At 40.7% G+C, this 21,890-nt stretch overlaps 3 protein-coding genes across 8 annotated transcripts; 1 reads left to right on the top strand and 2 right to left on the bottom strand.

The window, feature by feature from the left end:
* The first annotated feature begins 904 nt into the window (after positions 1-904).
* On the top strand, positions 905-8,157 carry LOC115750350 (putative nuclear RNA export factor SDE5). Of its 3 annotated transcripts, none has more exons than XM_030687638.2 (12): positions 905-1,152; positions 3,145-3,719; positions 4,355-4,380; positions 4,541-4,615; positions 5,591-5,640; positions 5,750-5,988; positions 6,322-6,410; positions 6,513-6,569; positions 6,952-7,019; positions 7,179-7,285; positions 7,361-7,431; positions 7,678-8,157. In XM_030687638.2, the coding sequence occupies exons 2-12, from the start codon at positions 3,152-3,154 to the stop codon at positions 7,792-7,794; spliced, it is 1,467 nt and encodes a 488-aa protein (XP_030543498.1). In that variant the 5' UTR covers positions 905-1,152; positions 3,145-3,151; the 3' UTR covers positions 7,795-8,157. The 3 variants fall into 3 exon arrangements, with proteins under 3 accessions (XP_030543498.1, XP_030543501.1, XP_030543499.1); XM_030687641.2 differs by having other exon boundaries at positions 6,328-6,410; XM_030687639.2 differs by having other exon boundaries at positions 3,151-3,719.
* Positions 8,158-11,142: 2,985 nt separating this feature from the next.
* LOC115750353 (E3 ubiquitin-protein ligase RMA1H1-like) lies at positions 11,143-14,853 on the bottom strand. Of its 3 annotated transcripts, none has more exons than XM_048276506.1 (4): positions 13,974-14,533; positions 13,136-13,940; positions 12,444-12,547; positions 11,143-12,119 (listed from the first exon to the last, which is right to left on the bottom strand). In XM_048276506.1, the coding sequence occupies exons 3-4, from the start codon at positions 12,470-12,472 to the stop codon at positions 11,357-11,359; spliced, it is 792 nt and encodes a 263-aa protein (XP_048132463.1). In that variant the 5' UTR covers positions 12,473-12,547; positions 13,136-13,940; positions 13,974-14,533; the 3' UTR covers positions 11,143-11,356. The 3 variants fall into 3 exon arrangements, with proteins under 3 accessions (XP_048132463.1, XP_030543506.1, XP_030543508.1); XM_030687646.2 differs by having other exon boundaries at positions 12,444-12,543; positions 13,132-13,940; XM_030687648.2 differs by lacking the exons at positions 12,444-12,547; positions 13,136-13,940; positions 13,974-14,533 and adding an exon at positions 14,724-14,853.
* A 935-nt stretch (positions 14,854-15,788) lies between these two features.
* Positions 15,789-21,374, bottom strand: LOC115750352 (retinitis pigmentosa 1-like 1 protein). 2 transcript variants are annotated; one of them, XM_030687643.2, is made up of 6 exons: positions 21,259-21,374; positions 19,486-20,714; positions 18,532-18,639; positions 17,059-17,168; positions 16,363-16,460; positions 15,789-15,801 (listed from the first exon to the last, which is right to left on the bottom strand). In XM_030687643.2, the coding sequence occupies exons 2-5, from the start codon at positions 20,630-20,632 to the stop codon at positions 16,389-16,391; spliced, it is 1,437 nt and encodes a 478-aa protein (XP_030543503.2). In that variant the 5' UTR covers positions 20,633-20,714; positions 21,259-21,374; the 3' UTR covers positions 15,789-15,801; positions 16,363-16,388. The 2 variants fall into 2 exon arrangements, with proteins under 2 accessions (XP_030543503.2, XP_030543502.2); XM_030687642.2 differs by lacking the exon at positions 15,789-15,801 and adding an exon at positions 15,836-16,162.
* Positions 21,375-21,890: the final 516 nt, after the last annotated feature.

Raw genomic sequence — 21,890 nt, forward strand, 5'->3', positions numbered from 1 at the left:
ATTAGATGGCAATACACTCCATTCACTTTTCTTTTCTTGGGCCGACCTTCCATTCGCTTGCTTTCAAAGCTTGAATGGACATAATTAATCAGCTCTTTATTTAATGGATTTAATTAATCAAACCTTTATTCAAATTTAATTAACCCGCCAGATTCAAATGTGAGAGGCAGGTAGGATTTTGGATTCCTCGCAATGTTTCGAAACATCCTGTCTGGACACAGAGAGGGTCGCAAATTGAATGGAAAATTAGAAACTTTTCGAAATTTTTTGTGAAGAAAAGGAAGGAAAATTTGATCTTTTCTCCTCTTTTTTTGCCGTTGCTTCTCCATTTTTGTAGTGTCTAGAAAAGAAGGTAAAGTGTCTATTTTGATGACATAACTCACAAGGTTAGAACGGGGCGATCCCTCCGGGCATAACGATAGAAATCCTACGCCGTGATTTGAATCGTAACTTACGCTCATGTTGAGCGAGCCTCTCATTACTATCATGTTGTCGTACTGGTGGGAATGAAGTCGAAGCTATCATATGCCATGACCAGGCCTAAATTTACGCCACGGGTAAACCGAAACTTCTTGGCTTCGAAGAACGACTCGGGGGATCTGTACCCATGATGAGGGGCCTTAAAATCACTCGAGAGTAATCCCTAACCCTTAGACCGTCCACTGCGGTGGTGCTTAAAAATATCATTTAACGGAAAATATTTGCATTATTAGCAACAATAACGTACTTTCAAATATTTCCTTTGATAATGAAAATGCAAATTTTTTTTTTCTTTTTGGCTCGTTTCCAAGTGAAAATGTTCCAAAGCGTTATAGGAAAAAGAAAAAGAGAAAAGAGAAAGGAAAGCTTGCAAGAGAAGACGCGGCGTTTACAGAGGAATGAAAATATCCACAAAAAAAAAAAAAGCGTTCAGTGTGTGGGACTTGGAGCAGAGCGCGCAAAACCTCTCCTTCTCTCTCCTCGGTCAATCCCTCTCTCTCTCTCTCTATATATATATATGTATATCTGGAACTGATGGCAATCGGTTCTTGCGCATCGTGAATCGCGGTTGGTGATTGCTTCTTCTTCTTCACCATTACGCAGAGGCATTTCGGCCGAGCAGCCGCCGTCTCAAGCTGCGACGCCGAGCTCGTCCGACCAGAGCCTTTCCAGGTCCTCTTCTCTCTCTGTGGTTGTGTCGTAGTCAGCTGGTATCGGATTGAATTCGTGCTATGCCGCGAAAGTTCGCAGCTTTGTTGGGTGTGTTTGTTGCCCGTGTTCTCTCTGTTTCATGCTGTTTACTGCTTGATTGGACGGGTTCTGCTACCCGGCAGCTTTGTTGCATTGTGATAGCGTGATCGTCCATTGATGCTTTTAAAGGTCTTAACTTTTGCCACATTGTGGGGATGTGCTTTTGCCGAATGTTAGTTCAGCTCCTCTCTTGTATCATCAAAATCTTGGGTTTGCAGCATGCTTTCCCAATGATTGTTACTGGTTGTCAGGTGTCCTTTGTCATTCGTGGGTGCCAAACAAAAGTTGAGTAATTGCTAGAATTATTTTCTTCCTGTTATTCTAGACTGGTTCTTTTCTTTGGTGTCAAGGCTTCTTTTGCCAGAATTGTCCAACTTGTCACGCAGTGCAAACAATTGTTACGAGGTGTGGTATTGACTTTACTCGATTCAGTTAGTATGGTTCGTTTGGTGGTGTTCTCTTGCTGGAGAAGTATTGAGGAGTCTGTTTTTGTAAAACACTTTGATAGTCAGAATTTTGATTATACAAAAAGTGGATGTGTCTGCAATGCTTGTCTTAAGCCTTCAGATTTAAGCACCATGTCTGTTGGGAACGGCAAAATTTTTTTCCTTGAACATAGATCTGCATTGACCTGTCCCATGCAGCTAGTTATGGTTATTAAGGTGCTCTTCTAGTATGTCACTAAAAGTTTGCTTCATGTTGTGGATTCTCACTCACTTCCTCCTCAGTACTCAGTGTGAACTTTGTCTTGGTTATTTCAAAGAAGATTAAAAGGAAAATTCATGATAAATGGTGAGGTGAGCGGGAAGTCAGGTGTATTATCAAGTTGTTGGATGGCAACGAGATAATGCTCCATTTAGGTTGTGAGAGTAAGATCATTGTTTTGCAAGGTCTGATGAGGCCGGTCAATCCAACTGTCGGATTGCGATGAGGTATAAGGTTCCAATTGAGATCATTAAATCTCCTGTGGTAAAAACACCGAATCAAACTGCCGTTTCCCCATTTTTAACCCAGTTCTATTGGATAGAGAACGAAAAAGGAAAGAACGGGCAACATTCCTGGTGTCTTAGGCTGCAATTCTGTTCTTGGAAATGCAAATGTCACACTTCCTCATAGTTGTAATTATGTGTTACAACATTAACAGAAACCAGGCAACAAAAGACAGAATACACTTATGAAACTGGGGTTAAGGAGACATATCTGATGGGTGCAAGGGAGGAACTACTCATTTAATCTTTTTCATGTGTTGCAGCTTGGAGATATATCCACTTCCTTTGAATTGGCAATGCTGCTTAGAAAGATCTGAAGTCTGACATAAAGTCTGACACAATGGAGATTGACATGGAAATATAATTGGATGAGTAGCATTTTTAACTTAGCTTAAGGAGCATACTCAAAATGTAGCATGTTATAAAGAGAGCTAAGTAATAATAATGATTAAAAAGGGATACCCATATTGGGGTGACACACAACAGGGAGTTTATAGTATGCAGGGCAGAGGATGATCCCGTCCCCTTTCTATGGCCCGCACTAGGCAACAAGCTAATTCCTGTCCCTACCCCAACTCTGTCATTGGTAGGGGAGTCCCACCCCATATGGAGAGGGTTTGATGGGTCGCCACTAGTGTAGTTTTTTCCCCCATTCCTAAGTTCACTTAAGTGGTCCATCATTGGTCTCGTTTAAAAATCACTGGCAGGTTGGGGACTGTGTGTAAAGCATGGAGTAGGAAATTTTTGACAAGTTTATTGATGGTAGAAAATTTTCCATTTATTCTTTAATAGCCAATCACGATTGATGTAGATCTTGTATGTAACCATGGTAACAGCTACCATTCATGTATTTTTTTCCCCCTTTTTTGGCTAGTCATAGTGGTATGCTTTATTGACTTGGAAATGACTCGTCTCCTATTAGTAGATTCAGGATGGATGCATCTGGTTTGATGGTACAGAAAAGTGATGATGACCAAAAAGGATTGAAGGTTCTGCTTGATGTATTTGGTTCTGTCTTTTCTCTGGAAGAGATTGCTTCTGCTTACCTCAAGGCGGGCAGGAATGCAGATGTAGCAGGTTCTATGTTGAGTGACACGAAGGGAAGCTCTTTTGCATCTACCGCCGATGATACTCATTGTGTTGCAAAAAGTCAATTGTCTGAAGAATTTTCCTGTGGTAACTTTTCTGAGAAGTTGGTTCAGGCTGATGGAAATCCCAGATATTCAAAACAAAAGGGGCTTCCTATTTCTGTCGGTACCATTTCAGGTGTTATCGGTAAAGATTATGTCAGGTCCACATCCTTGGCAAATGGATCTCGTATGGCAGGAAAACCTTTGAAACTGGACTCCAAGGTGTTGCCAGCATCTGAGCTTTCAGGCAATGCTTCCAAACTGGATGCTTCTAAGGATGATCAAATGCACCAGGACATGGAAGATTTTCTGTTCAAAATGCTAGGGGATGGCTTTCAGCTTGACAGGGATGTCATTCGAGAAGTTCTTGGTAAGCATGATCTTGGGTAATGCCACACAAGTGATCTTCAGTCGTCTTCAAACTTTAAAAAAAATATCATTTCCTTTCTTGATATATTTAATAGCTCAAGAGTAACTTACTTCAAGTAGAGGCAAATGGGAAGAGAACTGGGAAACAAACACGTAGGTTTATTTGATTAGGCTGTAGAGATTGGTAATAATTTCACTTGCACCGCTATTGTCTTGGAAGTGGTCTGTTGGAAGAAGCCCTTGCGTGACTTCAACTGGAGCAAAACCTCCGTAACTAGGTGACACAATGCAGCTGCAGCTTAGTCTCTTAAGTGTCCGAAGTTTTCCAATGAATTAGCAAATAGAGATGCTTGAGGAATATAGTTCGATCTTTGCCATATAAGATCAAAATGGAATTCTGCTTCATCAATAGTAGCATCAGCCAACTAGCTCCTGGCTCTCTTTCATTCGTAGTTGAGCTCCCACCCGTGCGAACTTTTGAATAATTATTGGCTTGAGCAAGAAAGCTTTATTTTACAAAGGAAGAGAGAGACACTTCTCTATTTAGATATTAGTGTTTATGGTGACTTAGTTTGATTATGAGTTTGCCTTTGCGGGCTCTTTTGTTGTGTACTGACAACCTTGCCTTGGGTGCAGGTAAATGTGGATATAACATGGAAAAGGTATGCATGATTTGATTTTACTTCTAAAATGGCACGAATACCGTCTTTTCAAGAAAAAGTTCTCTTGTGCTATATAGCATCCTCTGTCCCTCACATGATATTTATTTTTATGGAGAACTATGGGATATTGATTACTTCTATTTCTTTTTGGGTCATTTAGAGCATGGACAAGCTATTTGATCTGTCAGCTGCAGTTTTGAAGAGAGGAAACAACTTTCTCGGCAAGTCTAAGAAGGTTGGTCTGATGGTTTGTCCGATAATAATGCTTCTCACGCCAAGTGGATTTATGATATGTTTTGTTAATAAAATTCAATGTGATTCCATGTTGATCATTTAGGTATTTGCCTTGTCTAAGGATTAATCTGCAATGGGAACCCTTTGTTTCCGATAGTAGAAGTAATGGATTCCACTGAGTATGGGTTCCCCAATCACACTTTGACTAGTGTTTAAATTGCCATAGCATTCTAGGAACTTGTTGTAGATATGGGGACTCCGCTTAGATTTTAGTATACACTGGTTGAATTTCACCTATCTGATGCAATATTATGTGTTCTCATAAATGACTTGATACGAAAATGTTCCTAACACATTATTCTCTGTGGGATGAATGTTCAGCTGGGGCCCTTCCCTCTTTGCTTGATCATAAATATGAGCTTTAAATTCCTTAATTCTTGGCAGCAGCTGATAACAAGTTTTGCGCAGAATAGTTGTTACATCCATATGAAAGCTATTGGAAATATTAGCAACTGGCAGTGTTTTATCGTGATACTTTGCCACATTTTAGTTTCAAATGTTGCATCTTTTTGTATGTCTTAATCTGGCAAAAGTCTAGTTGATGACGCTATATGAAACCATGTGTCTGGCATAGTCATTTTTCCCTGCCCTTCCAGTAAAGGAGACAAGGTATGGAGTAATTGCATTTTTCTGCAAGGTCATTAAGAACAGCAATAGCATGACCAAACACTTGTTATTGGCTTTGTGGAATTTGCTCTATTTTCTTTACCAATCGAGCCATGTATAAATTGGATTTGTCTGCATTGTATTCTGGGGATATAGATCACTTGGGATGACAATGGATATAGTCCTCAAGTCCTCTTGGTGGCTAGTTGATATGCAATCGATAAGTTCTGTGGTTTTTGCTTAAATATACATTCCTAATTGGTTGGCTTACATATAGTCCTTCCTGTCCTTCTCTGTCTTCATTCTGCAGGAGGTACTTCAAAGGCCAACAGTGATGCAAAGTGCTGATATATCAGAAGGGTATGTTTATTTTCTCCTCCTCCTCTTCTCTTGTTTAATTCGATAAATAGAATAGTTTTATGGCAGTGAAGGGGAAAACAGTAATGCATATCACAAACTTTTTGCACAGTGTTCCAGGTACATATGGAGGTAAATTGAATGGAGGGCAGAGACAGAGAAACAATCTCGAAGAAGAAGTTTTGGCTTCATTGTTCACTAATTCTGGGGGACAAACGGAGTCATGTAGCCCTGTAAAAACTGCCAAGAGGTCTAAAGCATTTGGTGAAGTAGTGGCAGCACCTCTTCCAGATTCTTTTCTGTTTGACAAGAAGGATGTAGTAGATTTGCAACAAGATAATAATGAGGATGGTATGCACTTTTCTCCAGATAGCTGAAAAAATTCCTTACGCTATCATTAGTATATAAATTCCGAAGTCTTCCTATTTGTTGAAACTTTGAAGCAAATATGGACCAGACTCTAACATTCCTTTTCACATATTAAATTTCCTTTTGCTCTTGCACCCTGCCTTCTTTTGATGGGCTTGCAACTGGAAAGTTGTATCTCAGTACAAAGCATTTCATAATGTCATCAGTTTCTTGTTTTCTTGATTTTTTACCCAAGATATTGATAAGCTGATATTTGTTCAATATATGTTATCTTCATTTTCTCGCCTACCGATTTATATATACTTTCTTCTCCAGTGGAAGATCTAGTTGAAGAGGATAGCTACGAGGTTCTTCGTAGAGCTGTGGAGGAATATAGGGCTACAATGAGAGAGTACTATAAGGCTGTGAGTTCCTTGTTCAGGATACCTTCACTTCATTATGTAATGGTTGTATCTCCTGATATGGTCATGCTCGTCTGCTTAAAGTTTTATACCTTCTCTTGTTAGGCTGTTGAAGCATTTGCTAAGGGTGATCGTGCTCGGGCAGGCAAACTTTTAGAACAGGTAAACAAAGTAGAAATTCCGAGCTGAGACTTCCCTTCTCTCATTATAATGGAAGTGTGATGTTTTTTTAAAGTCCAATGAAGTCGCATGCTTCCAACATGTAAATTTAGAACCAACTATCCATTTGTTAAGGCAGTAGAAATGGATGCCATTGATAGTATTATGAGCAAATCCCATAATATCTTTTAATGTCAACCATTTTCAGCAATTTCTTTGGTATGGTCTTATATTAATTGTTCCTGAACAAGAGAAAGAGTTGTTCTTCTTAATTTTTCTGAATTAAGATAATTCATTACTATCCCTTTTAGCTACAATGTTGTATCTCCGATAGAAAGTGCCGTGGAGGATATTCAACTACTAAAATGTTTTTCTCCAATTATAGGGACACTTCTTCCGCAAAAAGGCTCGCGAAGCTGATGAAGAGTCCTATCAGAAGATATTTGAAACGAGGTTAATACCCCATCAAACATAATGAGTGTCCATATTTAAGTGGCGATGTCGGTATCTTTTCTAATATTGAGTAGTTTTCTTTTTATATGAGGGGTGGATTGGCTCCCTCTCTCCCCTACTTCAAGTATGTGTAACGTCTTATATTGCTCTTATGGGCAGAAACAAGGATACAGTAGACTTTATGTTGCTTGACTTGCATGAACATGGTGCCCTAGAGGCAATACGTCTTCTTAGGCGCCACCTTTCGTCACTGGCTGGCATCCCAAGTATGTATTTGTTCTGCTGGTTAAACTTTGCTATTGATTTTTTACACAGTAAATGATCTCGTGTTCTGAAATCAGCGATCAGCTATCTTAAAGTGATCATCGAAACAAATGAGGAAGATGTCTCCAAAGGGGCTCGTAAGCGGCTGGTAAGATATTCTGCTCTGTTTGTGTTACTCTTATACTAGGGAGAATGAAAATTCTATTAAGGCTAGTCTTTTCAATAGCTACAAACTCCCTCTATCTCCGTGGTAAATATTGAAAATCCAAGTGGAACTATATCTTTCAGATGAAAACATTGCTTTCTCGCCTCCTTTCCTTCGTTTACGCCAGCTTTTTAGATGTGAGACAGATTTAATCTTACTAAGCCCGAGGGTTTTCTTATGTTCAAACAGGTTATGAAATTATTGGCGAAGGAATCAATTCAATGGACTGAAGAAGGAAACGCTGGAATAATACTTATTCCCCTTACTAATATAGATCCAAAACTTTTGAGTTTCGCCAAAAAATAGATTTTTGCTTCGACTTCAGTTGGTTGCAAAAACACGTGATGAAGGCAAACAAGAAAGTAATTATTTTACGTGAACGAGGATTGGGGGTCCCTCTATTTTCCAAGGCCTCTCGTTAAGAGGAATTAAAGTTGAGACTCTCAGGCATCATTGGGGGCTGGCTCTTAATTTGGTCTTGTTTTCTTGGACACTGATTGTTGTTTTTATCCATAGCCAGAAACCCAAGTTAAGAGGTCTGCCATTCACTTTTGTTTCCTTGTTCTTTAAGTTGAAGGGAATTAGAATTCGAGATGAAGATATTTGAGGATGGTGCTGAAGCTTATTCATGTCAAACTTTTAGATCAAATAAAAGAAAGGCATTCTTCATTTGCTATCTTTAATACAGATGCGCTTGAGCTTTTGTGTAGCCCTATATGGATAATCTTCTATTTCCTAGTCAAAGGAAAGACATACTTTCTTTTTTGCAGCGTCTGTTGCGTAGATGACTCTTGCCATGCTCTATATGGAGGTCTTGCCGTTGGTTAAATGAGATATTCTGAAACTTTAACTACTAATGGATTGTGCACAAGAAATGAGTTGAGAAAGGAAATGGAGTGGATACGTCCGAACCCGGCAGAATTGGATCTGCAGGGGATGCAGTGAGTTACCCTGTGCGTCAATGTAAAATAGAGACCGGTTAGGCACGGAATTTCTACAGGTTGCAAGGGTTGAACCTGCAACCTGCAATTTGTGTGGTTTCGTGTGAGTGCACAGGCGAGTCCAACAGCTTGTAAGCGATCAAGTTCGACTGGTTGTCTGCTCGAACTCAAATCAAGATCGGGATCTTGCGGGACTAATTGGGTAATTTCATTTTGTTCATATCTTCAGAATAGCCCCCATATATTTGGAGATTGTTGCTTCATCTATGAAAATATTGCTTCTTGTAGGTTTGCCCTTTTTTTCTTGCTAAAACAACTGCAGGAAACAAACATAAATTCTTTCAGACAATGTGTTCTTGTCTTGTGCTTTTGGATTCATCTCAGAGGCTTGACAATAACTACCGCCTCCTCTTTGACGACTTCTTTTTCGTTTCCTTTCGTTGTTCCGTGCTCTCCTCAATCTTGAATAACCTTTGGTTGCGTCTCTTTCTCTTACTGTCTTTTGTTCTGAATAGGAAGGAGCCGTCCGAAGATGCCGATTCACCTAAACGTTTTACTTAGTCGGCGTGAGCATGATTGACCATAAGTTGATATTCAGACGAATCGGTCATATCCATCACCAAATAGAAGTACATCACATCGCTTAATATATGAATTTTAGAGATTAATCATATTATAGCCAGCATCATTCGATTTCCACCGGCACTGCTCCATGGATCGCTCATCGTGGATTCGATATACCAACATTAGCTGAGGACCAAGAAAAGTCGACAAAATAAAAATGTGGACATCCTGATCAAAGACCTAATTCATGAAATCGCGTACTCATTTTTTCCAATCATAATATTTCGAAAAAATAGAGACTGCTTAGCAAAAGGGTACAAAGAGCATTGTACAATAATTTTTGTGTCGAGATGATCTATCATACATTGCCAGATATGCCAATCAAGGGAAAATTTTGGGTTGGTAAGGCAGTCAACTTGAGATTCTATACAAGGAACAGTCTCTATGTTTTCTTGAGCATACGTCTTCCGAATTGAGCATGTTATTTTTCTCACTAATTCGGAGGGATTCCACACCCGCATAGTCTACAGGTCGATAAGATCTTTAAAGGCGCCTGCAATTCGTCTGGTGTTGACGTATCTCCTCCGAGATCATAAAGCCGAACGGCGAGGCGGGCATGTCAACACTAGTTTGGCTTTAACCCATGATCACTCCATTTTCCTTCAGCAATGGAACTCTTGGTGCTCCACATGATTGAAGAGAAGAAGATTTGCTTTAGAAAAGCAATTTAACGACTAGACCATGAATTAATAAAGTAACTAAAGCACTTTAGGGCAGAGACGCAGTACCATCACAAGACAAAGGTGGCTCCAACAATCAAAATAGCATATGAATAAATGATATGTAATTGACAACTTGATAGAGACAAAAGGGCCAAAGGTGAGATGCTGAATCAAGCACGTCCATGGCTAGTGCATCACACACTGATTTCTTTGGATTGTGGGGGAGTGAAAGTGGTCAAAAGGCAAGCATTTCGAGGTTGCTTCTTTGTGGAAAAATTTGATGCGGAGAAGGACAATTTTGGATCGAATTGCTCGTGGAGTTGAGTTTGCAGTCCGGTGAAAGACCGTAAAAATCTCCTGCTAAGATGCCAAAATCATAGAGTGCTCAGTCAATGCCCACCTACCCTCAAGTCAATCTCTTCTAGATCACAACGCAATGTCCTCCTATCTGCGAATTTTTTACTTGAATGATTTATTAGGCGACGCGTCTGAGATATAATATGATATAATAGGTAGTTTATTTCGCTCATCACATCGCACTGATTAGGTTTGAACATATCTTGTTTGAATATTATATGGGGTGTCTGTCATTTAATCATGTACACAATTGTTTATACTCATCTTACTCCCACCATTACTCGACTAATACATGTCATCCATCGATTGGCTTGAAGAGAGAGTTTGATTGGGACTTGGCCGTACATTTACTCACTTGAATGGGACTAGGCATGTCTAACTTATAACTTAAGTTCATTTCCATAACCAGGAGATCTGCGAATTCCATTGGACCACTTTCAGCACTCCTTCATCACCCATTTTCCTTAGATGTTGGACCACCTGGAGCCAATCCAACTTACACGAACGAAACTCGGAGCATCTGTTCCATGGGACTACCAGAGTACTCGTTTCTGTTGCTAATAAAGAGTCAAAACTCATTTTCAGTGCAGAATGCAGAGAAGATGGTTGGTCCACTTGATTTGGATCTCTGTAGTTTAGGGGAGTGTGATCGATTTGACTTATATACTCATTCTTCTTTCAACTACTATCCACCTGAGAGAGAACAACATTGGAATTTAAAACATGCCGAAAGGTCATTATTTTGATAAATTCAACATATGCCGATCATAATTTCTTTTAAGGGTTTCACTAACAAGTGCTCTAAATTAAAATAAAGCATATCAACAAGTTCTAAAAATCAAGCAAGAACTCTTTTCAAAGAAGACACATACTTAAAATAGAAATATTTAGATTTCCAATGCTCAATCGATGACCCTTAACGAACGCCATGAAGGTGCTCTTCAGGTTTACTTCCTTGTGAATTCTGGGAAGAATCGATCTGCATACCGACGATAGGTAATAGTACAAACTTCGGCTGATGAAACAAGGATACATTTGTCTGACGTGATCTAAAACAGTGTGAAGCAAACTAGTACTAAAACCCAATATGATTTCCTATAACTGTTGTGATCTGCTCTACATCTGAGATATGCAGTCCTCTCAAACATTCAAAAACCAACTAATTGGACAAGATAAGTTTCAGGATACGGCATCAGGTTGCTGCTTCACATATGTATGGATGTTCAAAGGTACAGCACTCTTTACAAGCAGGCTACATAACTTGGCCAAATTTGCATAGCTTACTCAGAACACAATAAGGCAGAGTAGGCACCAACAGAAAAGGAAAACCGAAACTCTGTTCAGTGATTTATCTGCCTGCATCTCCTGCCTTCTCAGCCTGGGGCTATGCCCCCCAACAAGGTGATAGGAGTGAGGGTAACCATACAAACTCAACGAGTTGCCAAACACCCTCGCGTAAACCATCTCGCCAAACATACCCACCGTTGTATTCCGAATGCCCGTGCTTCCAAAGTTGAGCAACGATGATGAAGCTTCATTTTCATAACTGCTCAAAGGACCAGTATGGAAATGTTGGTCTTGATAAGGGTTTCGATATGGAAGCTGCTGAGTGGTCGGAGCTGCCGTAGATGCTGGAGCTTGAGTTCCACAAGCAGCTGGTCTCGGGGGTATGACCACAGCACGATTTGAAGACTTCCCTTCTAGCTCAAGTTCACTGGAGCAATGGCCACGGCCATACAGGGGGACCATGGCTGTATGTGAAATCTCAGACTTGCAGACTGGGCATTGTGGGTGTTCATCTGAAGCAAGAGATGCGCTTTGTACATGGAGCCATTTATAGATGCAGGGCCAGCAGTATAGGTGACCACAGAGGGTGATCACGGGTTCTTGGGCAGATTCCAGGCAGATATTGCAGTCGAAGGAGCCGATGCTATTTCCAGGATCGATTGTCTCACTGTTGCCTAAGGTGGATTTCCATTCCTTGGCAAAATACTGCTCCAAGACCATGGATCTTTTCGAACAAATTTTGTTTAGGGACAAAAGGAGTCTGGGATTGACAAGGGAGAAAGAGAAGTTAAGAGACAGAAGTCCAATGTTGCTAGGAACGAAGCGAATGATATTACCCTCAAAACGCATAGAATACACCGACGCTTTTCAACCTTTATTGGATCTGTCTAAAACTATGCCAAGAAAGCAAACAAGAAGACCCCACAAATTCATTGGGAGACATGAAAAAGGGCCAAAATGAGGATGCACCTCAGGAAAGAAAGCGAAATGGAGGGCCCACAACATGCTTTAAGCTGAAATTTCAAATAAAGACACTCAAGACAGGCTATCTAGAATACAGTTACTGTAAATGCAGAAACTGGACCTGTAGCCCCTGTGCAAGAACCTTTTCATATGTCCGTTCTTTTTCAGAATTTTCCATCTTCCACAAATTTTTTTTACGTCCACTTCTCCCCAAAGACATGCTTAGGATGGGCATGAAAACACTTCAGAAATTACATTTCTCTGCCAAAAGCCCATATGGCGGAGAAATGTGTTTGATAAAAACCTGATCGAAGTAGAAATCCGTTTGGTAAAAAAATTGACTTATGGTAGGATTTTTCATTTCCGGTAAGATTTTTCACTTCTGATCGGATTTTTGGCTAATTTTGAGAAGTAAAAATTTTAATTTCTCGGCTCCGAGAATCACTTCTTGGACTACACCCACCTCCGCCAACCATTGTTGCTGCGACCGCCGGCCACCGATCACAGCAGCTGCGGCCGCCGGCCATCGCCCACCCACCGCCGCCGACCGCCGCCAACCACCGCCGACCGCCGCCAACCACCGCCGACAGCCGCCGCCGACCACCGCCACTGTCGACCATCGCCGCCGAAAATTTTGTTAATAATGTTTCAAAAGTAGAAATTTTCAACCGTTATCAAACGAATTTTTCTAATCAGAAGTCAATCTGGAGCAGAAGTAGAAAAATCAACTTCTACTTTTGAGGAGAAGTAAAGAAATCAACTTCTGATCAGAAGTTGATTTCTCATGGAGAAGTGTTTTCGTGCGCACCCTTATAGAGCTTTATCGTAGTGCTTTTATACCGCGTCCACAAGTCAAATTATCCTAAATGTGCATCACACTAGAATCCTTCCAAAATAAGTTACAAAAGTAGATAAGATCGTGCGTAAATAAAAAGAAAAGTCCAACTAGAGAAACATGTATTTGAAAGTCTGCTAAAAATTATTAAAGAAAAGGAGGAAAAAGTCAAATTTACATATTTGGAGGTTCTTGGCCAAAGAAGACTATCAATGCCGTTCACGACTTGTACTCCCATAATCCAAGTCCAGATTTCTCCTCTTCCACAAAATCACAGTGATGGTGCCAGACAGAGGACCGGGACAACTCAAAAGGACTTACTTGGAATTAACTAAGCACTAAACCTAAACATTTAATTGTGGCCCTTCCACAATAATAAAGCACAAATTCAGAAACATACAATTACCCAGGAAAAATGCAGGCCTAACAAAAATGTTTCACAAGGTCTTTCCAGATCTCATCTTGTAGATATAAGCCTATAACCAGATGGAAAACGTGAACACATCTAGAAGCTATCTGTCATTTACATGTTGAATTCCTAATCAGAACGAAAATTGATCACACTTGATTTCTTGTTTCGGTTTTCAAAAATATGTTTAGGAATATGTAGCTGGAATTCTGCACCGTCTTCGTCAAAGTTTCTAAATAGAACTCAGAAGGAAACGATTATTGTGCATAGGTTTAGACCTTTCCAAGTGTAGCAAATAACCACAATTCCATAAGGCAATAAATGCAATACAAAAGCTCCAAGCATTTGAAAATATTGAAGCAAGCAGAGAACAACTACACAAGATTCCTTTACCAAAAAAAGAAAACCTACACAAGATCCAACCCACAAGTTCAAAATTTTCTGCCTCACTTGGAATATCAAGTCTCTTCATCTAAATCACTTTATGAGAGATTGTTTGCGCCGTTCGTTTTATATCAATTCCTACTTCAGAACCGGACCGCAAACAATGGCATGACTCAGGTTGTTTCTCTCCAAAACATAAATATGAAATGGCAAAATTACGACCCAAAGACAAAGCGCAATCTGCCAAATAAACAGAAGACATACGGGCATACGCCTCCGGAGAATACTAAAGAAAATTCCCAACCGACGTTCCTGGACTCTTCCCCGTATAATTACTGTCCCAAAAAATGCTCAGCCGAAGATATTTTCCCGGTACAAGAGAACAAAGTTTAGGCCAATCCGACGACCCACTAGCGACCAGGAAACACCAACCCAGCCCGCAGATTCACAGAGCACCATCACAAGACAAAGCTGGAAACGGAGCAGAAGGAGAATAAATTACTATTGACCTAACCTCTAGGGAAATCATTTTCTCTCAAAATGTTTGCGTCCGCAGGAGGAATTCTAACCCAATATCAAGGACCCAAAAGAAGCAGCATCATTCCGCAGAAGAAAGCCGATCAGAAGATCCGCGCCTCGAAAATTCTAGAAAGATAGCTACAAACGGAGGCTTTTTTTTTTTTTTCGCTTTTCCTGCCGGTCGATTTCTTCACACATCTCTCGACAGCACGTTAGCCTCTGCGCGCATGGATACAGAGAAGAAAGACACTCACCAGAAGACAAAACGACGCAGCACGACGACCATTCGGACCGAGCAATTGGAGCTACGACGGCGCGAGGGAGAGAGAGAGAGAGAGAGAGAGAGAGAGAATGGCGGTCTTATACTCTGAAGCACAGGGGATCTTCTTCTCCAGTGCGGGCCCCACCCACGCACTAACTCCGGTACTGTTTTACAAAAGTAGAAAGATGGACGCAACTAATTTCGAATTTCGAGCTAGTATGCGACATCATTTATAGACTTTTAATTGAACTTTAGTGGAATATACAACGCCATCTCCGAATCTTTAATTTGTTCAAGCGGTCACTGGACTTTTTATATATGCTCAATTTAATCACTAAACTATGTGAAAATATTCAATTCATATAACTCATGGACTAAATTGAATAATAGTTAAGGGGCTAAATTGAAAATGTACTAAAATTTCAAAGGTCATAATGAACAAATTAAAAATTCAAAGATCACGTTACATGTTAGGTTAAATATCAATAACCATAATAAATAAATTAAAAGTTCATGAATTACAATTTTTTGAAGGAGAAATGATATAACGTTAATGAATTTCACCGTAGGTAGGTCTTCCATTTTTGTATCCACATATTCTAGCTTTCCATCCAATTTCTTCAAAGAGAGCAGCAATCCAGTATTCATCGCTATCCTCGTGATTCATTTTAGGAAGATGCTGGAAAATTTCTTTAAGAAAAAATTCAGAAATTATTTATGTCATCAATCCTATGAAATTGTGAATCCAAAATCGATGATTTGCAAATTTAGGGACTGGATTTAATATTTAGTAATATCTCAAGGACTAATGTTGAATGAATTAAAAATGCAAGGTCGTTTTAACATTTTATTCTTCCGTCCTTAAGGGGCATTTGTATAAATTGCATAACCCGCAAACTCTGTTTTGTCTTTTGTTTTGCAGTTTCGTCCTCCCATGCAATTTCTTCGAACGTGATGCCCTTTTAGTCTTTTTGACACATCTTTTTCCTCCTCCAGTTCAGAATTTTCTTCAACAGCAAGAGTACTTCCGTAAACGTAACTCCTGGATCACGACCGCCTGCCGTCGGTTCCTAGAAATCTAGGGGGATTAAAGTCTTCGAGCGATTACTCCGGTGCAGAAGTTATTCTCAGGGTAAAAGTCTGAGATTAGTCAGGCAAGAACTAAAACATCCGCATGTACTTAAGGGACTGACTCGTTCTACTAATCGCTGCTTAAATGACTTGTAGGAAGCAGCAAAAACATCTCGCACGACAAGAATCTCTGACTGATATCCTCTGAGACTGCAGATCTGGCTACAGGGACCTTTCGAGTTCCCGGAGAGCATTTGGTTAGAGGCAGCAAAATGCGGACAAGAAATGGAGTCCGAAACACGTGCGCGGGGTTAGTGCAGATGCAAAGAATTTGCCTTCGTTTCTCGGGGATGTTAACATCTGCACAAGAAGCATAAACAGATTTTTATAGCAGTCCCGTACAACGATAGAAGCCGCATAATAATAAGGCATAACTGAGTTCCAACAGCGGAAGTGTAAACCCAGATTAAGGATAACAGCCAGCAAATGGAGATCCAGTATGTGGATGACACAAAAAACTTGCACTTGCACCGGAAAAAGTTTTCAGAACATAGAACTACCTGCCGAAGTGAAGATCTGTGTGAGCTCATAAAGCGACTGAACTGGGAGGGGGAAGTTTCCCCTGCTGTACGGACCATGGAGGCCTTTTGTTGTGCTCCTAGCGATACAGATTAAGACACAGGTTAAGACCTTAGCATTAGCAAGACAAGTTCGCCTTGACGTACATAAGAGGACTGATGCTTGAAAACAACAAAGACACGTATCAAATCTTTCGCGCAAGTACCAGTTCATGTCAATGGTGATACTGTCCTATAGAGAGAAAGTAACTTTTGTTGCCTCATCATTTTACATAGTTTCAAGCAAAAGGGAAGTTAAGGAAAGGACAGTATTAGTTGTCAATTTGAGGCTATCCAAGAGTGAACAGAAACAGGAATAACAGCCTCCCACTCAACAAATCTATTACAGCTAACTCATACAAGTATCTAATTGAACTCAGGTGTCAAACGAACATTGGCCCATGGTTAGAAAGGAAATATACAAATGTAATTCTTTCATGTTCACAAACCAAAAATTCATCAACGTGAAATATTTCCAGTCACATAAGTGGTTATGTATGCCCTAAAGGGACCCTAGGAACTTGGGATTCTACTAACACTGATGTTTACCATGGGAATGCACTCAATTGATGATGGAAGTTAAAGGTATATCTGCCAAGCAAGGTCACACAAAATTATTCAAGCTAACAGCGTGCATACCCCAATTTCTGTCACAGAACGGCAGGCGGAACACTTGACTGCTGGAGCGCCACATGGGTACATAAGCAACATCGCACAAGTACTACACTTGACTTGTCCAACCTGATGCTCTGACAGAGGGAATGAAGATAATACTTCATTTTTTAGTAGGACAAAGGCATATATCACTGAATAACAGAAAGAAAATTCTAGCCAGACTAGACTCAACTATACAGTGGTAGGAACACCATAATTTATTTTCGACTTCGAACAACTTCAGCTTCAACAACTGAATTGTTTTGTCTCTTCTTCAATTATGCTATTCTTGCAACGGAATTATGACAGATTTAGCAATGCAAATTAAAAGAGGAATTGCTGATTGGTTGTATCCCTCCATCATATTATTACGCAATAAGATTCATACAAATGTGGCAAAAGCTGCAGAGTTGGAGGCAAAATTTTAATTTGGGGGGGACTATCCTGTAAACTCAAGACATGCTAACAACCAGCTTCTTAACACTTATAGTATGGTATATCACCAAGGCTCCTATTTTCTTTATCCAGCAGACTCAACTTGAGTCGCTTGACCACCAATAACTACTTACTTTTGAACTCTTCCAGTTCAAGAAAACCAAGGCACATAGTGAGGCACCAAAGGAGCTCCGTTTGGAAATTCAAGTGAATTTTTAAAAAATTCTTAACTAGGAGACGACATGTTACAGGCAGAAACAGGTCTCTTCTTGAAAGCTTATTCTTCATTCAGGATCAGACTCGAGCTGGTTCAGTCTACAATAATTTCTCTAATGGTTTCCATAGAGAGTATTTCCTATTTTAAAAACTTTTGCATCCAAGCATCGAGGAAGAAGAACAGTCGTAATTGCATCAATTGTCATCACAACGATATGTCCAGCATGAATACATCACGCATACATAAAGCAAGTCAAAGAAATTTAAGCTCCTATAAAACAGTATTGTTCCTCGACCTACATCTACAATGCCGCACATCTATCTTTGACTCCCTCTTCCTACCACAACCCAATCTCACTAATCCCGTCCCCTTTCTAAAAGAAAAGGCAAAAGGTTAATATCCAGTATAACATGATAAGGCACGAAACAATCCTATGTCCCATATGTAACACAGCAATTCTGCATAAACCAACATGCCATTTGCAAATTCCAAGAAGAAACTGCAGTGTCATGAAACATATAGCACTAACAGTCTGACGACATATTTTTACTGCAATGAAAAGTCAAACTTAAACTTGAACCAGTCATGGCATTGTCGAGAGGATATAACACTGTACAGCTCAGAACATAGTCACATACTAATGAGTTCTTTTAGCTCTGTGAAGTAGAAATATAGGGAGTAACTAGGTATGGGTCCACATCTGCCATTACACAAACCATATGAGTTTGAATTCCTGTTTTAGCATAGCTCTTGAAAGGAGAAAAGGACAGATGACGATAAAGTTAATAAAGATTAAGAGATAAAACCTTCCAACACGAAGTTAATTGTCTTGCAGCATAAGCATTGGACATATTTGGCTCCTGGCTGATATGAAAGCAATCTTTGGCAGGAACCACAAACCATTTGAGCCATTTCTGCAGCATAATTGTCTTAATAAGACATCAAGCATCAAGATGGTGTCGTGATTGCATGGACAACTAGCAGATATGAGCATCCAAAACATGACTGGACTGCAAAAGAGGTCTATGAGTTTGATTTGCCTAATCTTATGTCTACAAACAACGACCTGATAGCAGAGTACAACGGTATGATAAAGAAGTACAACCATGGTCAGCATGAAAAAAAGCACTCTTCTCTTTGCTTAAACAACCAGTTCTTACCAAAGAAATGGTGAAAGAACAATCCATAAGCTGGCTGTTTCCTGATTTTGTATTACAAAGATGACCATCCAGAGCATGAGGAACCATCATTTCACGAATTTTTCTCAATAGGGCTGGCAGTTGCATATCAACCTCACCAAATTGTGCCCAGATAATGCAGAAGACAAATAAATGAATAAAAAAGACAGACAAAACAGTAAAAGAAGAAACAAACACGAAGCCACTCTAAGCTCTCGAATATGTGAACAACAAGAATGCCCCCAAAACCACCAATCAGACGTTCATCTTGCAAATAAGCCACTGAGACGAGCTATGATCTCCACAAGAAACCTATGCATCAGAACCAAACAGGTATCGCGACTGGTGAAGTGACAGTACCAATCAAATGAATCATAAATGTCTAGTTTCATCTCCATGAATAGGTAACTCAAACTTAGGAAAGGACTGTCCATTAGATCAGCTCAACCGTCCAAGCAATGACGAAGTGAAAATCACCTCTTGATACGAACTTAAGAGAATCAAAATGACGCCATAGAGCACAAGCTAAAGCAACTACCACGCATAAAAGAAGGAACTTGAGATACGGTCGACCACACTGACCTAAGGTACGGCTACGAGGCTGCTGGGCTGACGGCATTAACGTGGACAGCGCTGGCTGTGGCGACTTAGAGGCGGCCTCCGCCGGCACCGGTTCCCAACCAGGAGGTGCGTCATCGCCCTCTCGCTCTTCTTCCACAACTCGTTCACTTCTCATACCCTCGCTCCCCGGTTTGATTGAGCGATGAGGAACGCTTCCCCAACCAGGAGGCGGACCGTCCTCCTCCATTTCTTCTTCCTTCGCTTTCTCTCCTATCCCATTTTCTTCCGCGGCTTCTTCGCTCTCAATTCTCTCACTTTGCGGCTCGAGCGAAGAATGAGGATCGATTCCCCAACCAGGAGGCGGACCGTCCTCCTCCACCTCTTCTTTCTTCGCTTTCTCTCCTATCGCGTTCTCTTGCGCGGCTTCTTCGCTGTCAATTCTCTCACCACGCGGCTCGACCGAACAATGAGGATCTATTCCCCAACCAGTTGGCGGACCGTCCTCCTCCACTTCCTCGATTTCCTCGCTCTTCACCATTCTCTCACTTGGTGGCTCGATCGGACAATGAGGATCGATTCCCCAACCAGGAGGCGGACCGTCCACTTCCTCCTTCGCTCTCTCTTCCGTCGCTCTTCCTCCTTCCGCCACTGCTTTGCTGTCGATCCGCTCGCTTCCCGATTCGACCCAGGGACGAGCACTGGCTTCCCAACCAGGAGGCGGACCGTCCTCTTCCTCTTCTCCCACCGCCCTCTCTTCTTCCACATACCCAACTGGTTCGGTTTCCATCCCCTCGCTTTGCGATCCGATCGACGGACAAGCAGCGGCTTCCCAACCGGGAGGTGGACCGTCTGCTTGTTCCCTCTCTTCGGCTTCATTCGGTTGTTCCTTCTGTTCTTCTTCCTCCACTTTCATGGCCACGCCGGTGTTGTTTCTCGCGGAGCGAGGTGATGTTGGCAATGGCGGAGTGGGTCTGGACTCCCATCCTGGAGGCGGTCCTTCTTCTTCCTCCTCCACCTCGTCTTTGGGCATTCCTTCTTCCATGAGCTCTTGGGATTCCGCTCTCGCGCTCTCTCTCTCTCTCTCTCTCTCTCTCTCTGAGAGTAGCGAAATTGAAATACCTGCACAGTGACGACGGCAGCCAAAGCCAAACCCGACGCGACGCCCCATTTCCTTGGCCCGGCCCAAACTCAATCGCAGTTACATCCGGTTCACCCGAGTGAACCGGAGTCAGTCTTTCCGGCGCCATAATTAAATTCGCTCTCAGACAGACACAAACACTCTTCAAGGCCTTAATCTTGTGTCATATCTAACACCCTCCGACATATGACAGACTCGTGATCAGCACTCCAGACATACGACACGCGAGTTCAACATCCCAATATGCCATTTCGTCATGCATGAGATTAATTTTAAGCATTTTTAATAAACTAAGGGTCATAATATAAATTTATTAAAAATATATATGTTTAAGTCATATATCTTATCATCCTAAAATTAATATACCCAGCTAGCAACAAAAAAAAAAAAAAACTAATCGTCATTGACATCTTTATATACATGATAATTTACCATGTACATATAAAAATATACATTTTATATACGTGTCTCAACATGTCGAAATTCTTTATTTCTCAAAAAATAACGTGTTGGTGTATCGTGTTATGTCATGTCACGTATCGCATATCAGTATCAATGCTACTTAAGTCAAAAGTATAATATCATCAATGTGGAAATTCCACCGGACTAATAAAGGATTCATCATCTTCCCGAGGGATCACATAGAGTACATATCGAAAAGGGGACTCGAAATTTTCTGAAATACTAAAGCTCCGACAACTAGATTCGATTGATGTATTTTCTCAGTTATTTTTTTTTTAAAACATATTAATTTCTCATGAGTTCCCACTTGGAAGAGTGAGTCCATTTGGGTTTATACACCTAAAGCCATGACTAGTGTTGCGAATATCGGACCATTTCTAATCGCTCAATTGATCAAATAAAAAAAAAAAAAAAATCGGCTCAATCTAGTTTAAACTTCACACGGCATAGAAATGGGATCCCGTCGCTGCAGATCGGCTTGAAAGCAATAGCCACGACCGCACAAGGAAGATCCGTGGCGGGAATGGACGATCGGCCGAATGGCGCGAACGGAATGATGATGACAGATTGCAATTGGACTGTTAACATGGAGTGAAAAATGTAAGGGAATGTACTTACGTCTTGCCAATTAAATCCATCTATTAATTTTGATCAAAAATCACTAATATAGACATCAACCGTCTTACAAAATACGATAAACACCGACATGTATAATATTTAATAATATTTTGATATTCTTTTCTAATTACTTTTTTTTTCTTTTTATTCTATCCTTCTTTTTTTCATGTTTCCCTCTGCCGACTCAAACGAGAGTTATTTTTTTTTT

Source organism: Rhodamnia argentea, chromosome 3, assembly GCF_020921035.1.
Source record: "Rhodamnia argentea isolate NSW1041297 chromosome 3, ASM2092103v1, whole genome shotgun sequence".
NCBI classification, from domain to species: Eukaryota; Viridiplantae; Streptophyta; class Magnoliopsida; order Myrtales; family Myrtaceae; genus Rhodamnia; species Rhodamnia argentea.